The sequence below is a fragment of the Nelumbo lutea genome, chromosome 3, assembly GCF_056320005.1.
Source record: "Nelumbo lutea isolate HS-2025 chromosome 3, American lotus-T2T, whole genome shotgun sequence".
NCBI classification, from domain to species: domain Eukaryota; kingdom Viridiplantae; phylum Streptophyta; class Magnoliopsida; order Proteales; family Nelumbonaceae; genus Nelumbo; species Nelumbo lutea.
In genome coordinates, this window is record NC_142686.1 from 2,836,940 (window position 1) to 2,853,244 (window position 16,305).

General features: G+C 45.9%; 1 protein-coding gene across 3 annotated transcripts; it reads right to left on the reverse strand.

The window, feature by feature from the left end:
- Positions 1–2,060: 2,060 nt before the first annotated feature.
- Positions 2,061–7,918, reverse strand: LOC148862381 (uncharacterized). 3 transcript variants are annotated; one of them, XM_088977806.1, is made up of 3 exons: positions 7,654–7,918; positions 2,823–3,235; positions 2,061–2,739 (listed from the first exon to the last, which is right to left on the reverse strand). In XM_088977806.1, the coding sequence occupies exons 2-3, from the start codon at positions 3,078–3,080 to the stop codon at positions 2,188–2,190; spliced, it is 810 nt and encodes a 269-aa protein (XP_088833932.1). In that variant the 5' UTR covers positions 3,081–3,235; positions 7,654–7,918; the 3' UTR covers positions 2,061–2,187. The 3 variants fall into 3 exon arrangements, 1 of the variants encoding a protein (XP_088833932.1); XR_016109825.1 differs by lacking the exons at positions 2,061–2,739; positions 2,823–3,235 and adding exons at positions 6,879–7,101; positions 7,354–7,507 and having other exon boundaries at positions 7,654–7,909; XR_016109824.1 differs by lacking the exons at positions 2,061–2,739; positions 2,823–3,235 and adding exons at positions 7,137–7,215; positions 7,354–7,507 and having other exon boundaries at positions 7,654–7,917.
- Positions 7,919–16,305: the final 8,387 nt, after the last annotated feature.

Below are 16,305 nucleotides of genomic sequence, written 5' to 3' on the forward strand. Positions count from 1 at the left end.
GTACAACCTCCAGTATAAGCCACGAACTGCTATTAAGGCCCAAGCTTTAGCAGATTTTATCGCCGAGTGCATGTTTAGCCTCGAAGTCCCTAGGCCGGTTGGACCCGAGATCCCTAGTTCGGTTGAAACCGAAGCTCCCAAGCCAATAGAGTTTGAACCCCGTGAAGTAGCAGCAAGTGTGGCATCTCTCCTGGTTAAGCCAAACGTGAACTGGGATGAAGAACCCTGGATCCTCCACGTAGATGGCTCCTTGAACCAGCAGGGCAGCGGGGCTGGAATAATGCTATGCGGCCCGGGTGGCATGAAATTGGAATACTCACTATGCTTTGAATTCGCGACATCCAACAACGAGGCAGAGTATGAGGCATTGATAGCCGGGCTGAACCTAGCGTAAAAAATAAGAACAAAACACATAGTTATCTGCAGTAATTCCCAGCTCATGGTCAACCAGGTTACATGCAAATACGAAGCACGCGAGCTCACTATGATCGCATACTTGGCAAGAGTAAAGGAGGCTCTGCTCAATTTCCAGTCACACTTCATTAGGCAAATCCCGAACATTGAGGCCGACGCCTTGTTCCATTTAGCCAACATGAGTCACAACACCATGAGAATCGTGTACATAGAAGACTTACCTCGGCCTAGCATTCTCGAGTGGGGCAGAGGAGGTTGCTCCCGTCCTTGAAGCAGAGCCGAGCTGGATCGACCCACCCGTGAGCTTCTTGCTAGATGAAACCTTCCCTGCGGACCGCAATGCAGCTAGGAGGGTGCAGCGCCAGGCGGCCAAATACGTCATAATAGACGAACGGTTGTACCAATGATCCTTCACGCTCCCCTACCTGTGTTGCTTGCAGCCTGCCGAAGTCGAGCTCATACTCCACGACACTCATGAAGGTCTGTTCGACAGCCACTTGGGGGGCAGAGTCCTCGCCCAAAAGGCACTTCGACAAGGGTACTACTGGCCAACAATGAAGGTAGAGGCTGTCGAGCTCGTCAGAAAATGCGATAAGTGTTAGAAACATGTCAACATCCACCATCAGCCTGCCGCCGACCTCAAGTACCTCACCAATCCATGGCCCTTTGCGCAATGGGGCATCAGCTTCCTGGGGCCATTCCCACCAGCAACTGGTGGGAGGAAGTTCCTAGTGGTGGCGGTAGATTATTTCACAAAGTGGATAGAAGCTGAACCGCTGGCAACAGTTACAGCCCGAAATGTATAAAACTTCTTTTGGAAGGACATAGTATGTCACTTCGGGTTACCTCGGGTACTGATCTCCGACAATGGAAAGCAGTTCGAGGATATCATGTTTCAGGAATGGTGCCAAGATATGGAAATTCGGCAGAACTTCACATCGATCGCACACCCACAGGCAAACAGTCAAACAGAAGTAATGAACAGAGCTATCCTTCGCAGACTGAAAGCATGACTAGATCGAGCTAAAGGGTTGTGGGCGGACGAGCTACCAAGTGTTCTATGGGCTCGCCGAACCACGGAAAAAACTGCCACAGGAGAAACCCCCTTTAACCTTACCTACGACACTGAAGCGGTAATCTCGACGTAAATTGAAATACCTACACTACGACTAGAAGCATACGATGATCAAACAAACAGAGATGAGTTGCATACCAACCTCGACCTACTGGACGAGGTAAGAGACCTTGCATACATCCGGACCACAGCTTACCAGCAAAAGGTAGCTCGGTACTACAATGCCAGAGTAAAAAAGTGAAACTTCCACGTCGACGACCTGGTTCTCCGTAAGATCATGGCACCCGAGTCCGGTGTGGGCAAACTTGGACCGAATTGGGAAGGGCCCTACCGAGTAAAGAGAATGCTTGGGGGGCATACGATCTCAAAACTTTAGAAGGCAAACAAGTACCCCGAGCTTGGAACGTCGTTAACTTGAGACGATACTACCTATAGATCACCAAGCGAAGTGGATTAAGTCACTACCAGAGCCAAAGGGCTAGGATGCTGAACTAACAAGGACCTCGGCATGGACAAGCAAAGGCAAAAGATGCAAACTAAAAGCTCAGGCAAAGTGCCAACAATGAACTAATAAGGGCATCGACATATGGTCAGTTCGGCAATACGACCAGTTTGGAGGAAAAAGCGACCAACACTTAATCAAAAGAAAATCATTCCATTGCAAAATACTTTGTGTACATTTCAAAAAAAAATACATTTCACAGGCCCGAAGGTACTTCTTCATCATCAGAAGGCACTTCAACGATACCCGAAGGTCCTACCTCGCCCTCAGAATCCGACTCACCGTCAGCGGCGTCAGCCATCTCCTGAGTAATGCGCGAAGTGGATATGACACTAATATCGGGCTCGGGGTACGTATTCCAGATCATCCACCGGCTCAGTTTAAAGCCCCTTATGTACGAGTCCACCATCAGGTCATCAAAGCGTGACGAGGGAATGTATTCATCGACGACCTTTTTCTTGGCATCCTCAATGCCTTGAGAAAAGATCTGTGTCCTCTCCCTAATATCCTCTTGAAGGTATTCAACCTGATGCTGCAAACCTAGCCTCAGGTCCGCCATGTGCTTCATTACAACTCCCATGTCCTCGACATCTCTCTGAGACCTTGCCTGCCTGGCCTGTGCAGCATGAGAAGCCACCTCAGCAGTTCGAGAAGCTGCATCGGCAGCACGAAAAGCCTCTTCGGCAACTCGCGCCTGCCTTGAGCTCCTTTCCACTTGGGCCACCAAGGCATGGATAGAAGAATTCACCTGCCAAAAGGAAAGAACAAATGATCAAAAGAATGACAACAATAAAGATAAAAGCAAAGAGCCCGGCAAGAAATTTGACTTACCACCATGGCATGAGTGGCAGCACGACAAGCTACTTGGTTCAAAGGGAGCTTGGTCCATGCCGCGACCTCCTCAGGATAGATGGCCTCCCTACTCTTTTGAAGAGTGTGGTTCGACGACAACACGCTCTTAAACTCACCTTGGGCTCCCAAGCTTGAGGGCCCAGCTCGCGTATAAGCAAGCTCAGAATAAGCGGGAGCCCCCGTGTAAGTAGCTTCGGCATAAGGGGCCCCTGCCGCTTCATATACTGTAGGGGCCATCTCGGGCTCCCTGAGCGGATCCACTGATGGGTAGTCTAGTACCTCGGGCTTCACATCTCAGGGCAGCTCGGCATGAGTTCGTTTGGCGACTCGCTTCCTCCTCTTCATTCCGTGAAATAGGTGCCCACCACGAGTCTTCTCTGAGTTCATCACACCTGCAAAAAGATCTCGGCATCAAAAAAAATGAAAGAACAGAGCAAAACAAAAGACAAACCTCTGAGTAAGGAACCTACCCGAACTCAGACCGACCTCAATGAACTTGACCTCCGCCAGATAATGGTGACATTTTAGCCCAAGTCATGCCCATTGCCAGAGGCCCTTCGCCGTCTCCTTATCAAGCGTAACACCGGCGTCAGGGGCAGCCATCTCCCATCCGGTTTGGAACGGCCACCCCAATGCACTTCGCACCCCGAAGTAGTCCCGTTTCCACGCTGGGACCTTGTTGGGAAGTTCGTGTAGAAGCTTAAAACCCGGGCGTAGAGACAGGTAATACGCCCGCCTACGCCCGAGAAGGGGACTCGCTTGCTTCTTAAGCATTAATATAGAGGAGAAGATCTCTAGGTCTAAAGGCAAAACCTATTCACAAAATAGGGAGATTGTCCCCACCAAGTTACGAATGGAGTTCAGGTGAAGCTGGCCAACAGTAATGCTGAAGTGGTTCATAACCTCGACAATGAGAGGGTGGAAAGGTAGGCGCAACTCCGCAACGAGCTGCTCCCGGAATATCACGATCTCATCAGGACCGTGTTCCCAAGGGAAACTGCCCGAGGGTATGAAGTAGGTGTACTCCCTAGGTAAGTTGAACTGGGTAATAAGGGAGCGAAGCCCCTCGAGCGTCATGGTCGAGGGCCCAAACTTGTCTAACGTCCGACCTCGATGAGAGAAGGACGCCAAACTACCCGAGGCAACTCGGCCTACGGGTTCGAACTCTTCCTTGAGTTCTACCTCAGGTTCACTAGGACTGTCGGGGGATGCAACTCGGTTCGTAGAACCTGCATCTGACCCCCCTGAAGAACTATCTAAGCTATTCGAGCTAGACATCAGAAGGAGAATAAGGATTGCAGGAAAAATTGACCCGAAAAAAAAAAACAAACGGATTACGGGAACGTGAACGTGAACGCGAGCTAAAGGCTTGAACGTGAGCTGAAACTTGGATGCGAGCTCAAGAAGCAAAACGTAGGATAATGACAACGACTGGGGTCCCCCACTATTTATACCCACAGTAACCGAGAATCGACGGCTCAGATCAAAGCCAATCCAACGGCCCACAGTCGCGTTGACCACACGTCTCTAGAGACCGAGATGTGACTGGCCGCACGTCTACTAAGACTGAGACATGACTGGCCGCACGTCTTTCTGAAACTGAAAGAACGCTAGCGCACGTCTCCTCGCATTAAAGGCAACAACATCACATTTTTTCAAATTTGAAAAGATGCCCGCTGTCACGTCTCCCAGCAGCGCGCTTTTTGAATTTTGAAAGAAATGCGCACCGTCACGTCTGTCAGCATTTATAGACAGATTGGCGCGTTTCCTGTCTTTTTGGCGCTCGAGAAACCCAAAAAAATCCTAACAACGTGCACTTCGCGCTATCTGTCAAAACCAATCCGAAGTAAGAGACAAATCCACCCACCACCTCGCGAACTCCCCGCGCTAGGGCAAGTCCCTTAGCGCGAGGAGCGGGGGGCAATTGATGAAGGAAGATTTGGCCCGAACTCATAATCACTCAACATGTTGCAAAGGCAACAGCTCGACACAACAGCACGCCCAAGACACAAGCTCCGAAAGGAGGAACCAGCGGTTCGAACTCCCTACAAGGAGCCCGAACTCCCCACAAGGAGCCCGAGCTCTCCCTTAGGCCCCGAGCCTTACGAACACAAAGGGCAACAACCCGAACTGGCCCGCCCCATGGCAGTTCGAGACACACCTCTATCCGAACTCAAGACCACTTCGCTCACCACTTCAGCACTTTGCCTCCAGGACGCCGAACTGAACAACCGTACCATGCCTGACACCGAAGGAGTCCGTATCTAGGGGTGGCGCACCTGACTGACTTGGGATCTGACGTTTGACAACCGCATATCAACAGTCACCTACCACCGCCATCTCCAATTACAGAGACGGCTCCGACAAAGAGAGCAGTGGCGGTTCTGCCCCAGTAGAGGTGATGACACCCAAACTGGTAGGAGCGTAGAGATAATCATACCCGACCTGACAGAAGCTTAGGAGTGAGTGCGGGGAGTGGTTATAAAAGGCTCCCTACCCCCAAGAACAAGGTATATGAACTTTGCGCCATCTGGTTTTATCTTGCCCTTGAGAGAGTACTAACTTGAGCTTCGAAGCAATCTCACCGGGTTCCTCCCCAGAGATCCCCCACTTTCTTCTCCGATTCATGCCCCCTGTTGCTCCAGTCAGAGACAAGATCGTTTATAGCTAGAACCGACCGGATCACGCACCATCAAAAGCCATTTTGATTCTTGGAAACAAGAATCAAAGTTCTTTGCCAAACACTTACATTTGATTCCTAGAATTAAGAAAATCTAGAATTCATTCTTTTTGGATTGATTCCAAGGATGAAAAATTTTAGAATTGATGCCAAACAGGATCTAATAATTAATTCCATGTTGAGCAACTTGCTGTGTATGAGTGATCTCATGAGGCCATCGTCGCTGATAAAAAGCTAAGAATCAAAAGCGATCCAGAAGTTGCAAGGAAAAGTTTAGCTTTTTGGTGGTGTGATGCGTGTAGTGTGAAATTAATAAAAGATTTAGCATCATGTGAACTCGTGGGTCCGCGGGAAGCATGAACCAAAAACGATCACGTCAGCCTTTTAAATTTCATTGGTTGAATTGGGCATAAAAGGAACGCCGTGAAAATCAGAAATTCTACGGTTCAGTTAAGGGAAATTCAAAACGAAAAGAAATGCCCACAAAGGACTCATAAATTTACACCGAGTGCTCTCCCTAATTCTCCATCATGGCACACTCTCATCTTCTCTTATTTGAATCTTTTCTAGTATTATTATTGTTTTTATTTCATTAGTTCATTTCATTTAGTATTCCCCTTCCATCTCTGAATCTATTGGTTGTTGGCAACAAAAAAATGCTCTGCGCCGAACTAAGAAGAACGGTTGAAAATGGCTCAGATGTCATTGACAATCGTTTCTTCCAATGTGTTTATTGCCGCTCTTCTATGCGTTTTAATGGTCATTGACAATCCAGGTTGCATCATCAAGTTCTTTAGTCGAATGGTCTGATGATTCAACGTAACCTCGAACTAAGGATAAAGATGAGATTTTCTCCGGGTCGGTGAAACGTATACTTCTTTACAAAGATTGAGGATTATATAAGGGAAATTGCGATAGGTACTCTCTACTTTAGGTCGAGTTTAAATTTAGTATTTAAATTTTAAATCGCTATAATCAAGTATCCGAATTTTTTCCGTTTGCAATAATTTAGTATTCGGCATTAAATTATCATCAGTTAGAAGACTTACGTGATATTAAGTGTGGGTTAAAAAATTTGAAATACCAAAATTACCCTTTATGAAAATATATAGACCATTTTACCCTTTATCCTCTTATTTTCCTAATCCCCTTTTATCTTCGTTATGGTTGAACGAACAAAGAGGAGAGGAGAGTTCATTCAACTCCAGCCTTCCTCTTCACTCCGAGCATGGCGAAGAAAGGTGGTAAGCTTCTCCCCCAACTCCCCCAAAATCTCTAGAGCCGCGCATAGATCTGATGGGAGTTTTTATACGGACTCCATTCCAGAACCACACACAGATTTCAGATCTGAAACATTTTATACGACGAAGAAAGATGGTTCTCTGATCTGAACCATTTCATACGGCAAAGAAGATCTAAAAATGTTTCGGCGAACAGTTGTATGTGAAAAGAGCACACAAAGTGAAAGTGGATTTTTTTTCACCAAAATGACAGATTACGAAATTTCAGAAGATTGGAGGCGGAAATTCTTTCTTCATCTTGTTCTTAAGAAATTTGGATTGAAGTGACCCTGCATTTCTGAAACTAGCAGAGATTGAAAACGCAGATCTATGTGCTTGCCAAAATTTTCTCCAATTTAATAGAAAAATCCAATCAAGATGAAGCAAAACACTTCGAATTTGTCCAGAAAAACTTGAATAAGAAGAACAAAGAAGATCAAAATTAGGAGACTTTGAAATTCAAGTTCGAATCTGGATGGAGGAGAAGTAAAGAACTCGATATCTAACCAGAATGAAAACAAAAATTACTAAAAGAAGTGAAGAACCTTACCGGGTAGACCTATTGACGGCTCCAAGACAAAGCAAAAGAAAAAAGGCGTTCAGTAATCCGAGTATTGAAATTGCCAGAAATAGAGGGATGATCAGAATGACAGAGGTTATCAATGAGATCAATGGCCTTACGAGCGATCGGCTCGTGTCTACAACTAAAGCAATGAAAAACACTAAAAAAATCAAAACCCTAAAAAATATTGAATTAAAATCTTAGTAACTCACTTGTAGAGAAATCAAGGAGAAGTCGATGTTAAAAAATGCATAGAAAATGATAGAAAATAATAGCAAATAAACATACCCTGATTGTCTCTTCTGACACTGCCAACAAGTCGACTTCTCCGGCAACTGCTGAGTAAAAAAGTGGGCGCAATAATGTTCTAGCGATGGGCAATAGGAATCATCTTCTCTGGCAACGGTTCTGGATCGACTTCAACTTGTCAGCATCGTGTTCGATCGTCGAAATCAACTTTTCCAGCAGCGCATTCGCTTGACACCACCAACGTGAGGTAGCTGAGTTTCGGAATCTAAGCGTGAGCAGTGGTTCTCACTTAAGTGGTCGAAATGGATAATGGGGATATTTTAATAATTTTATTCGGTAATTCATATATTATTCGATATAACTGGGTGTATTTAGGACATTTTATCTTCTAATTGACGATAATTTAACGTCGGATACTTTCAAATATTAAATTGACTCTCGGCCTGAAGTACAAGGTAAGTATCGGGAAAGAATCAATCTCTATTGCGGCTTCGAAGTTTCGCTAGCTTAATTTGGTGGATGGTTGCTGGAAAGGATCAAAACCTTTCAAGACTAGACGACGTCGCTCAAACCGTGGATTTTGCAAATGAAAGGGTTGCTACCTCCAACAAGAGCAAAACGTTAGAGATGGAATATGTAATAATAGTCTCCGGAAATTCAACCATTTTGAGCAGAAATCGAACATTGGAGCTTGGATTTTTCAGCAGCAATGGCAGATCAAACTACTATATCGGTATGTGGTACGCCACGATACCCATTTGAACATATGTTTGGGTTGCAAACAGGGAGGGACCAGTCAAGAACCTGCCTTCGGCGACATTGAGATTGACTTTGGAGGACTGGATGAAGATAACGGACTCCGATGCTCGTGATGTCTAGCAGACAGAAAATGCAGGGGCAATGACCGTTTGGCAAAGTTTGGATTTCACGGCTGATACGTGGCTTCCGGGAATGAAGATCACGACCCGTGTGACGATAACATCTTAGAGGAGCACATCTGACCCACTACCGATGGATTTTGCATCCACGAATGCGAGTTGATGAATGATGATTTGGCGCGACCTAGCGAGAAGGGGATACGTTAACATGACCTGACTAAGGGATGACAGCTCAGCCTAGCAAACCTAATTTGCAAAGTTTGAGCACGGGTGTTCAGTCACCTCAATATAAAGTCACTAACGCATAGAGCCACCTTGGTATAAAGTCACTTCGGCCTAGAGTCGCCTCGACACAGAGTCACCTCGGCGTCGGGGCACCTTGGTATTCAATCCAGTTCGGAACTAAAGAACCGAAGTATCAGCTCGGGGCTACCCACCCGAACCGCCACATAACGACTTTGGAAGTTTCTCCCTAGACTCCAAAACTCACAGGATCACGCGGAAACGGATCCCCTCAGGATCGGGTGGAATTGATAAACTGTATTAATTGATACGTTACTCCCCAATTAAAGCGGAAACGGATCCCCTCAGGACAAAGATCCCGGAACCGATCCGCAAAACCCACAAGAGCTCAACTATATAAAGGCACCAACCCCAATGACAAAAGGCACGCGTGATTTCTCAACTCTCTAGCTCTCCAACTCTCGAATTCTCAAAGCATTCAGCTCGCACCACAGTACACTAACTTAAGCATTAGAGCAACCTCGCCAGGTTAGCCACCCCGGGTTTTCTGATCCATTGCTTTGCAGATTCACCTAGCTCGCTGCTCGATTGGAAGCCAGATCATCCTCTAGCAAAGAGTAGTTAGATCGCGCTGCATCAATTGGTGCAGTCTGTGGGAAACGACCGAAAAAGTCATCCCTCTTCCTTACAACTATCAACCTTACTTCTACATCAATGACATCTTCCAGTCACGCTAGACAAAGCAGCGAGATGAATGTCTCCAGGGGACAACCCCAACTCCCTAGGGTTCCAACGCTAACCATGCCACCGAACACCACACAGGTGAATGCCCCACTTCCCCCAGTGGTAGGCACAACCTTTTCTGCACCTTCTATGGTTCCCCCTGGAGTCGGGCCGTCCCAGTTCAACAACCTGGTGCAGTGCGTCTGGGCAATTCAGGTCTAGATGCAACAAATTCAACAATTCCTAGTACCAACAGAGAGTTCCCCTCCACTGTCGTAGAACCAATAGCCGATTCCACTTTAGCACCCAGGAGCCCAGCAGAATTAGAACCGACCTCGTGTCAACCAGCAAGCAAGTGGTGCAGGAATGATTCTATACGACTCAAGCGAGGTGAAGTTGGAATACGCACTCCGGTTCGGGTTCGCAACATCAAACAACGAAGTAGAGTACGAAGCATCGGTCGCTGGGATAACCCTAGCAAGGGAAATGAAGGCAAAGAACCTCATCATATGCAGCGACTCACAACTTGTGGTCAACCAAGTCACCGGTGAGTATGAAGCCCGCGACCCCACTATGGCTGCTTACTTGGCCAAAGTGAGAGAGATCCTGCGCGCCTTCATTTCCTACTTCATTAGACAGATTCTGAGGTCCGAGAATGCTGAAGCCGACGCCTTATCCCAATTAGCCAGCACAAGCAGTAATACCATGTAGATCGTGTATATAGAGGACTTACCTCGGCCTACCATTCCCGGAGGGGCAGGAGAGGTCGCTCCTGTAGCACAAGTGGAACCGAGCTAGATCGACCCACTCGTGAGTTACCTGCTTCACGGGACCCTACCTGCAGAATGCAATGTGGTCCGAAGGGTAGAGCGCCAGTTAGCTAAGTACGTCCTTATAGATGGACAACTGTACAGAAGGTCCTTCACGCTCCCCTACTTGCGTTGCTTGAGACCCTTAGAGGCCGAGTACGTACTCCGTGACACCCATGAAGGCTTGTGTGGCAAACACTTGGGGGGCAGGGCTCTCGCACAGAAGGTGTTGCGGCAAGGCTACTATTGGCCCACGATGAAGGTAGATGCACTCGAGCTCATCAAGAAGTGTGACAAGTGTTAGAGGCACGCCAACATCCACCACCAACCTGCTGCCGATCTAAAATACCTCACTAGCCCATGGCCCTTCGTGCAGTGGAGAATCAACATCTTTGGCCCATTCCCGCTAGTGACAGGATAGAGGAGGTTTCTGGTCGTAGCAGTAGACTACTTTACGAAGTAGGTGGAAGTTGTACCTTTGGCAACAATCACAGCCTGCAACATACAAAATTTCTTTTGGAAGAACATGGTATCTCGCTTCGGGCTACCTCAGGTACTCATCTCCGATAATGGGAAGCAATTCGAGGATATTGAGTTTTAGAATTGGTGTGCCGAAATGGGAATTCAACAAAATTTCACCTCGATGGCACACCCCCAGGTGAACGGGCAAGCGAAAGTCACTAACAGAGCCATAGTTCGCAAACTGAAAGCTCGCTTAGCTCGAGCCAAGGGGTTGTGGGTAGACAAACTGCCTAGTGTCCTTTGGGCCTATCGGACTACCATTAAGACTGCCAAAGGTGAGATTCCTTTCAACCTCACTTACGGCACCGAAGCGGTGATCCTAGCAGAAATCGAAGTGCCTACACTACGCTTAGAGGCTTATGACGAGGAGATGAATGATGGTGAGCTCCGCACCAACCTAGACATGGAAGAGGAGGTACGAGACCTGGCTTACATCTGGACTGTAGCTTACCAACAGAGAGTAGCTCGGTACTATAATGCCCGGGTCAGAATGCGACACTTCCGCATTGGCGACCTAATTCTTCGAAAGGTTATGGTACCTGAGCCTGGTGTTGGTAAGCTCAGACCGAATTGGGAAGGTCTGTACCGAGTAAGACGGGTGTTTGGGGAAGGTACGTATGAGATCAAGACTTTGGAAGGGAAGAAAGTACCTTGAGCATGGAACATTGGCAACCTATGAAGGTACAAATTGTGACCACTGAATTGGTCAAGAAGGATCACCAAACTGTAGAGAGGACAGCAAATCACTCCTAGAAGCCCAAGGGCCATGATTCCGAGTTGACATAAGACATCGACACCACAATAAGTCCTAGTTGCCTCCTCGGCATAGGTCAATAAGCCCCAGTTGCCTCTTTAGCATGGGCGGACAAGTCCTAGTTGCCTCTTCGGCATAGGTAGACAAGTTCTAGTGGCCTTTTTGGCATAGGTAGACCAGTTTTCACGCCTAAGGCATAGATAGTTCGGGTACAAACCATGCTATGTCTAGCCCACCTTGGCATATAACAACAGGTTGATCCCATTTGAAGCCAAGCCTGATGGCTCAGCACCAAGGGATAACCAACACCTAAGCGAGTAGCTCGTGTGCAGATAGGTCGGGTATATATCCTACAGTGTTCGCCCACCTCTGCGGACAACTCGTTAGCTCGACAGTTCGGGGTAACCAACACTTAGAAAAAAATCTATTCCTACTATGGATCGACGCACACAATGATGCAAAGTTATCCCTATTCGTGGTCCAGCTCATTAGCTCGACAGTTTAGGGTAACCAATACTTAGAAAAAATCCACTCCTATTTTTGGTTTAGTTCACTGGTTTGTGAGTTATTTACACTTAGAAAAATTTCACAAAGATTGCAAAATACTTGTATTTCATTAATGTGAAACTTTGAGTACAAAAGAGAAAGAAGAAATTATCACTATGAATCGAGCTCGGAGGCTCGGAGTGTACATCATAAAGGTCCAAGAAAAGAGGCAAGAATCATGTGTCCGAACTGCCAGGCAAGTCAGTCTCCATGTGGTCCTCATCTGCGTCCTTTCGACCTGACAAGCATGCCTTGGGGACTTCATCGTCGGTTTCCTCTTTGGAAGAGTTGGGTTCTTTGTTGGCCGCCTTCTTCATCTCAGGAGTGAGGTTAGACATGGAGACAACTCCGAGGTTCAGTTCGAGAAACTTTTGCCACATCATCCATTTGCATAGCTTGAAGCCAAACCGATAAGAGCTTGATCCATACTCGACATGGAGATTGTGGAACTCCGGAGACTCTTTGAAGCCTTCGATGGCGCACTTTCTCTCCTCAGCTCATGCCTCTTGAATGACGGTCTCGAAGATCTCGGTGCGCTCTTTGATCATCGCATCGAGGTTCTTGTTCTCGTGTTGGAGAACCTCACCCCGAGCTAAGTTCAGCTCGCGATAAAGTTTCCAAGCGTTCTCCTTGGCTTCCTGAGCTCGCTTCAGGCAGATCTCGGACCGGTAGACCAACGAGCGAATGGCAGAGTTCACCTGGCAAAAAGAAAGCAGATGTAAGCACCTTGAATGAAGTATAAAGGTAAAGTACTTAGTACTCACCACCATACAATAACTGGCAGCTTGACCTCCGAGCTGGCTTGTGGGCATGTCAGCCCACTCCACGACTTCAGCGGGAAATATGACGTCCTTACTTTTGAAGAGCCCGAGCCAAGGGGTCATTATACTATGCTTCGAGAGTTGAGGGTCGGGCCCAGAAGCGCTCTCCGGCTCGTAAGGCGGAGCTCCTTCATCTTGGTCTTCAACTAGGTCCACGATAGGAGGCTGGGGACGGACCTCCTCCTCTGGAAGCTCGGCTGAGATCGGCTCTGGCACAGTGACCTCGGGCGGGACGGGGGCAGAAGGACCGGTCTCCGGGCGAGACTTCTTTGAGGCCTTCCTCGTTTTCCCCCTCTAAAAGCTCCTTAGAAGGTTCTCTGCATCGACCTTCGGCATGGATATTGCAAGAGAAAAAAGAAAAAGGTTAGTCGCGAACTGAAGTAAATTCAAAATAGAAAAGAATATGAGCACCGAGGTGGAAGCATACCAGGAGGGCTCAGCCCAGCTCGCACAAGCTTCTTCTCGTCCAAGATATCTCTCATCTCCAGGCCGAGGTCCCTCCAAGAGTTAACGACTACTCTGGTCTCCGCATCTAGCCTCACCCCAGAGTGTTTAATGGCCACTCGCCAATGAGTCAGGAAGGGCCACCGCTCGGGGTTCCGGACAAAAAAGTACCACCTCTTCCAGGCCAGTATTTTGTTCGAACTGCTGAACAGGATTTTAAACTCAGGGCAAGGAGATTCACCTAGCTCGTTGCTCGATTGAAATCCAGATCATCCTCCAACAGAGAGTAGTCAGATCGCGCTGCATCACCAGTGTACAATAAGATCGCTGGTGGGATGTTTCTGGGTTAGGGCTCAATAGAAAAAGAACAGGAAATAGGAAAGAGTTCGAATGAAATCCCTTCAAAGTGGGTTTTAGATATTTTTTAACTCTTGACAAAAGTATCACGGAGGTGACACAATTGCAATAAGGGAAGCAATGTTTTAAAAACCGATTGGAGGCTGAATCATTTTTGCCCCTAGGTCATGGGCCATGGGTTCAATTGACTGGTTGGTTGGTTTAGACTATGCCACACACAGATATATATTAGCAATAAATAATATATAAATATGTTTTAGATATGTTATATGTATTATTTTTATATTTAATTTATATTTTTAATTCAATTTTATTTTTTTTAAATATTAAAAATTGCAATTTGAGGTAAAAAGGGGTTATGATGCCTTGAGATGCATAGATGTCAAAATGTTACCTAGAAAAACCCCAATTGAAGATGCATTGAGTATACAACCCACAAACTGATCACCAGGTCGAATGGCTTTTGACCAAATCAACGATTTTTTATCATCTAACGAGTCTTGATTGAATCGGAAATTGTATGGTGCAAAGGAATTTCCCTTTTTAATTCAAAAGTAGAAGATTCGTCGAATTCTTATGACCAATGACCAATGAACACCTCATGTTCCGTACACATGAGCTGTTCTTACAAAAAAAGTGCAAATTTCTTAAACTACCCCTAACGTTAGGAAATTGATTAATTATTCCTCTATCATTTCAGTATTGTCTTAAAGTACCCTTACTATTTCTTACAATTGTCGCAATTGTTAAATCGTAATGAAAAAAAATATCGGATTTACCCTCCATTATTTATCAAATTTTCTAAATAAAACCCAAAGGAACAAGGGAACAAGGTTCTTTTTTTCTTTTCTCTTTTTTTTTTTTTTTATGAAAAGCAGACATATTGTTGCTTCAGTCATTGCGGTGTAAGTGATAAACAAAGATCGGTTTCAGACGGTTTTTGAAGCACATGAAACACGAAAGACACTTCTAACGAACTGCACCAAAATATGGGAGAAGACACTAGAAGCCTTGGAACAATGGGAGAAATCATTGTGCAAAATTCTCAGAGTTGCACATGACCGATCACCATAATTAGAATTCAAAACTAAGCCGTTTAAGTGTGTGTTTGGCATCGATGTCATTGCACCAAAAAATGGTAAGACATCAGTGCCACGTCAGAAAAAATAGTGCTCCAAGAAATGTCTGTTTGTTTGGAACTATTTTTCCATATCCTACATGGTAGCAACGTTCCCTAAAAAAAAAAACCATTTTCTGAGAAAACTGTGCTTCCAACCCACACAACAACAACACTGTTTTGTGAGAAAACGGTGCTGTACCTGCAGCATCGATGCCAAACATACAAAGTATATGTTTGGCATCGATATCGTTGCTCCAAAAAATGGCGACACATTAGCGCCACGTCATAAAAGCGGTGCTCCAAGCCATGCCTTGGAAATCTGAAAGGCATGGCTTGGAGCAACGCTGAATTTGTTGTTTCTTGGAGCTGCAGCTCATTGCTGCCAATAGGGACATGAGGTGGTAGTGACAGGGACATGATGTGGCACTGGATAATAGGTACCAGTGCTGAAAACATTTCCTGTAGCATTGGTACCAAATAGAAAACGTTATTGTTGCTCCAAAAAACATCCTACCTAGCAGCAATGTTTTCAAACAAAAAAAGACACTGTTTTCTGAGAAAGCGTGCTTCCAACCCACACATCAGTAGCATAGATGTCAAATATATACTAAGAGTACTTGCACAAAGTCTAAGAGCTCGGAGCACAAACCTAATTTGCTACAAAAACCCATCACCCCAATTTAAAGGAAATCTCACCCGTGACCATGGTTGGCATAACATGGAAGATTGGAGAGAAGGGTCTTATGGATATTGGCGTAATGGATGCTATCTGAACCCACTCTTGGCTAGGGGTGACAATTTTTAACCCAACCCGCCCATCCCACCCATTTATCAGCGGGTTGGGTCATATTTTTTAATACTGGGTTCTTAGCGGGTGGGTTAACCCAAGAACGAAATTTTAAATGGGTTGGGTCATGTGTGTCCAAGGGACATCCATCAATTAAGAATTATAGTTTTTCATCATTTTTTTTTATATCTTAGAGAGAAATCTCGACAAATTTCTCTTCCTCCACGAATGGCAAGTCTCCTCCTCTACAACTTTGAAATCTGAGGGCAACATGTCTCCTTTTTTACAACTTCCAGATCCGAGAACATAAGTCTCCTCCTCTACATATTTGAGATTTGAGGGCGACATGTCTCCTCCTCTACTAATCTCTCTCTCTTTGGGCTAGAACCCTAATCTAATGACAATAGTATGGTTTAGAAAAAGATAGATTGTTGGAGGAAGAGAAACCATCATTTGAGTTAGGGTTTTTTCTTGGATTGCCTCCTCTCAACTGTTTTTTTAGGGAAGAGGTTCATTGGAATCTGGAATCAATAGTATTAAGGCGTGTGTGCAATGGGGCTACTGTTATTGCTTGCTAGATATCCAAATGACAAGTATCCTTATATACAATGACAGGCATTTCGCTCAACGTGGGTTTCCTACAACTTTTTGTGATTTTTCTAGTAGCTATTTATATTGTCTATAATT

What these genes read in the sequence shown, in the direction of transcription:
- LOC148862381 (XM_088977806.1), bottom strand. Translation starts at nt 3,080, where the DNA reads ATGGCCCCTACAGTATATGAAGCGGCAGGGGCCCCTTATGCCGAAGCT. An exon ending in CTGCCACTCATGCCATGGTG is followed by an intron (nt 2,740 to 2,822) that starts GTAAGTCAAATT and finishes TCCTTTTGGCAG; the next exon opens with GTGAATTCTTCTATCCATGC.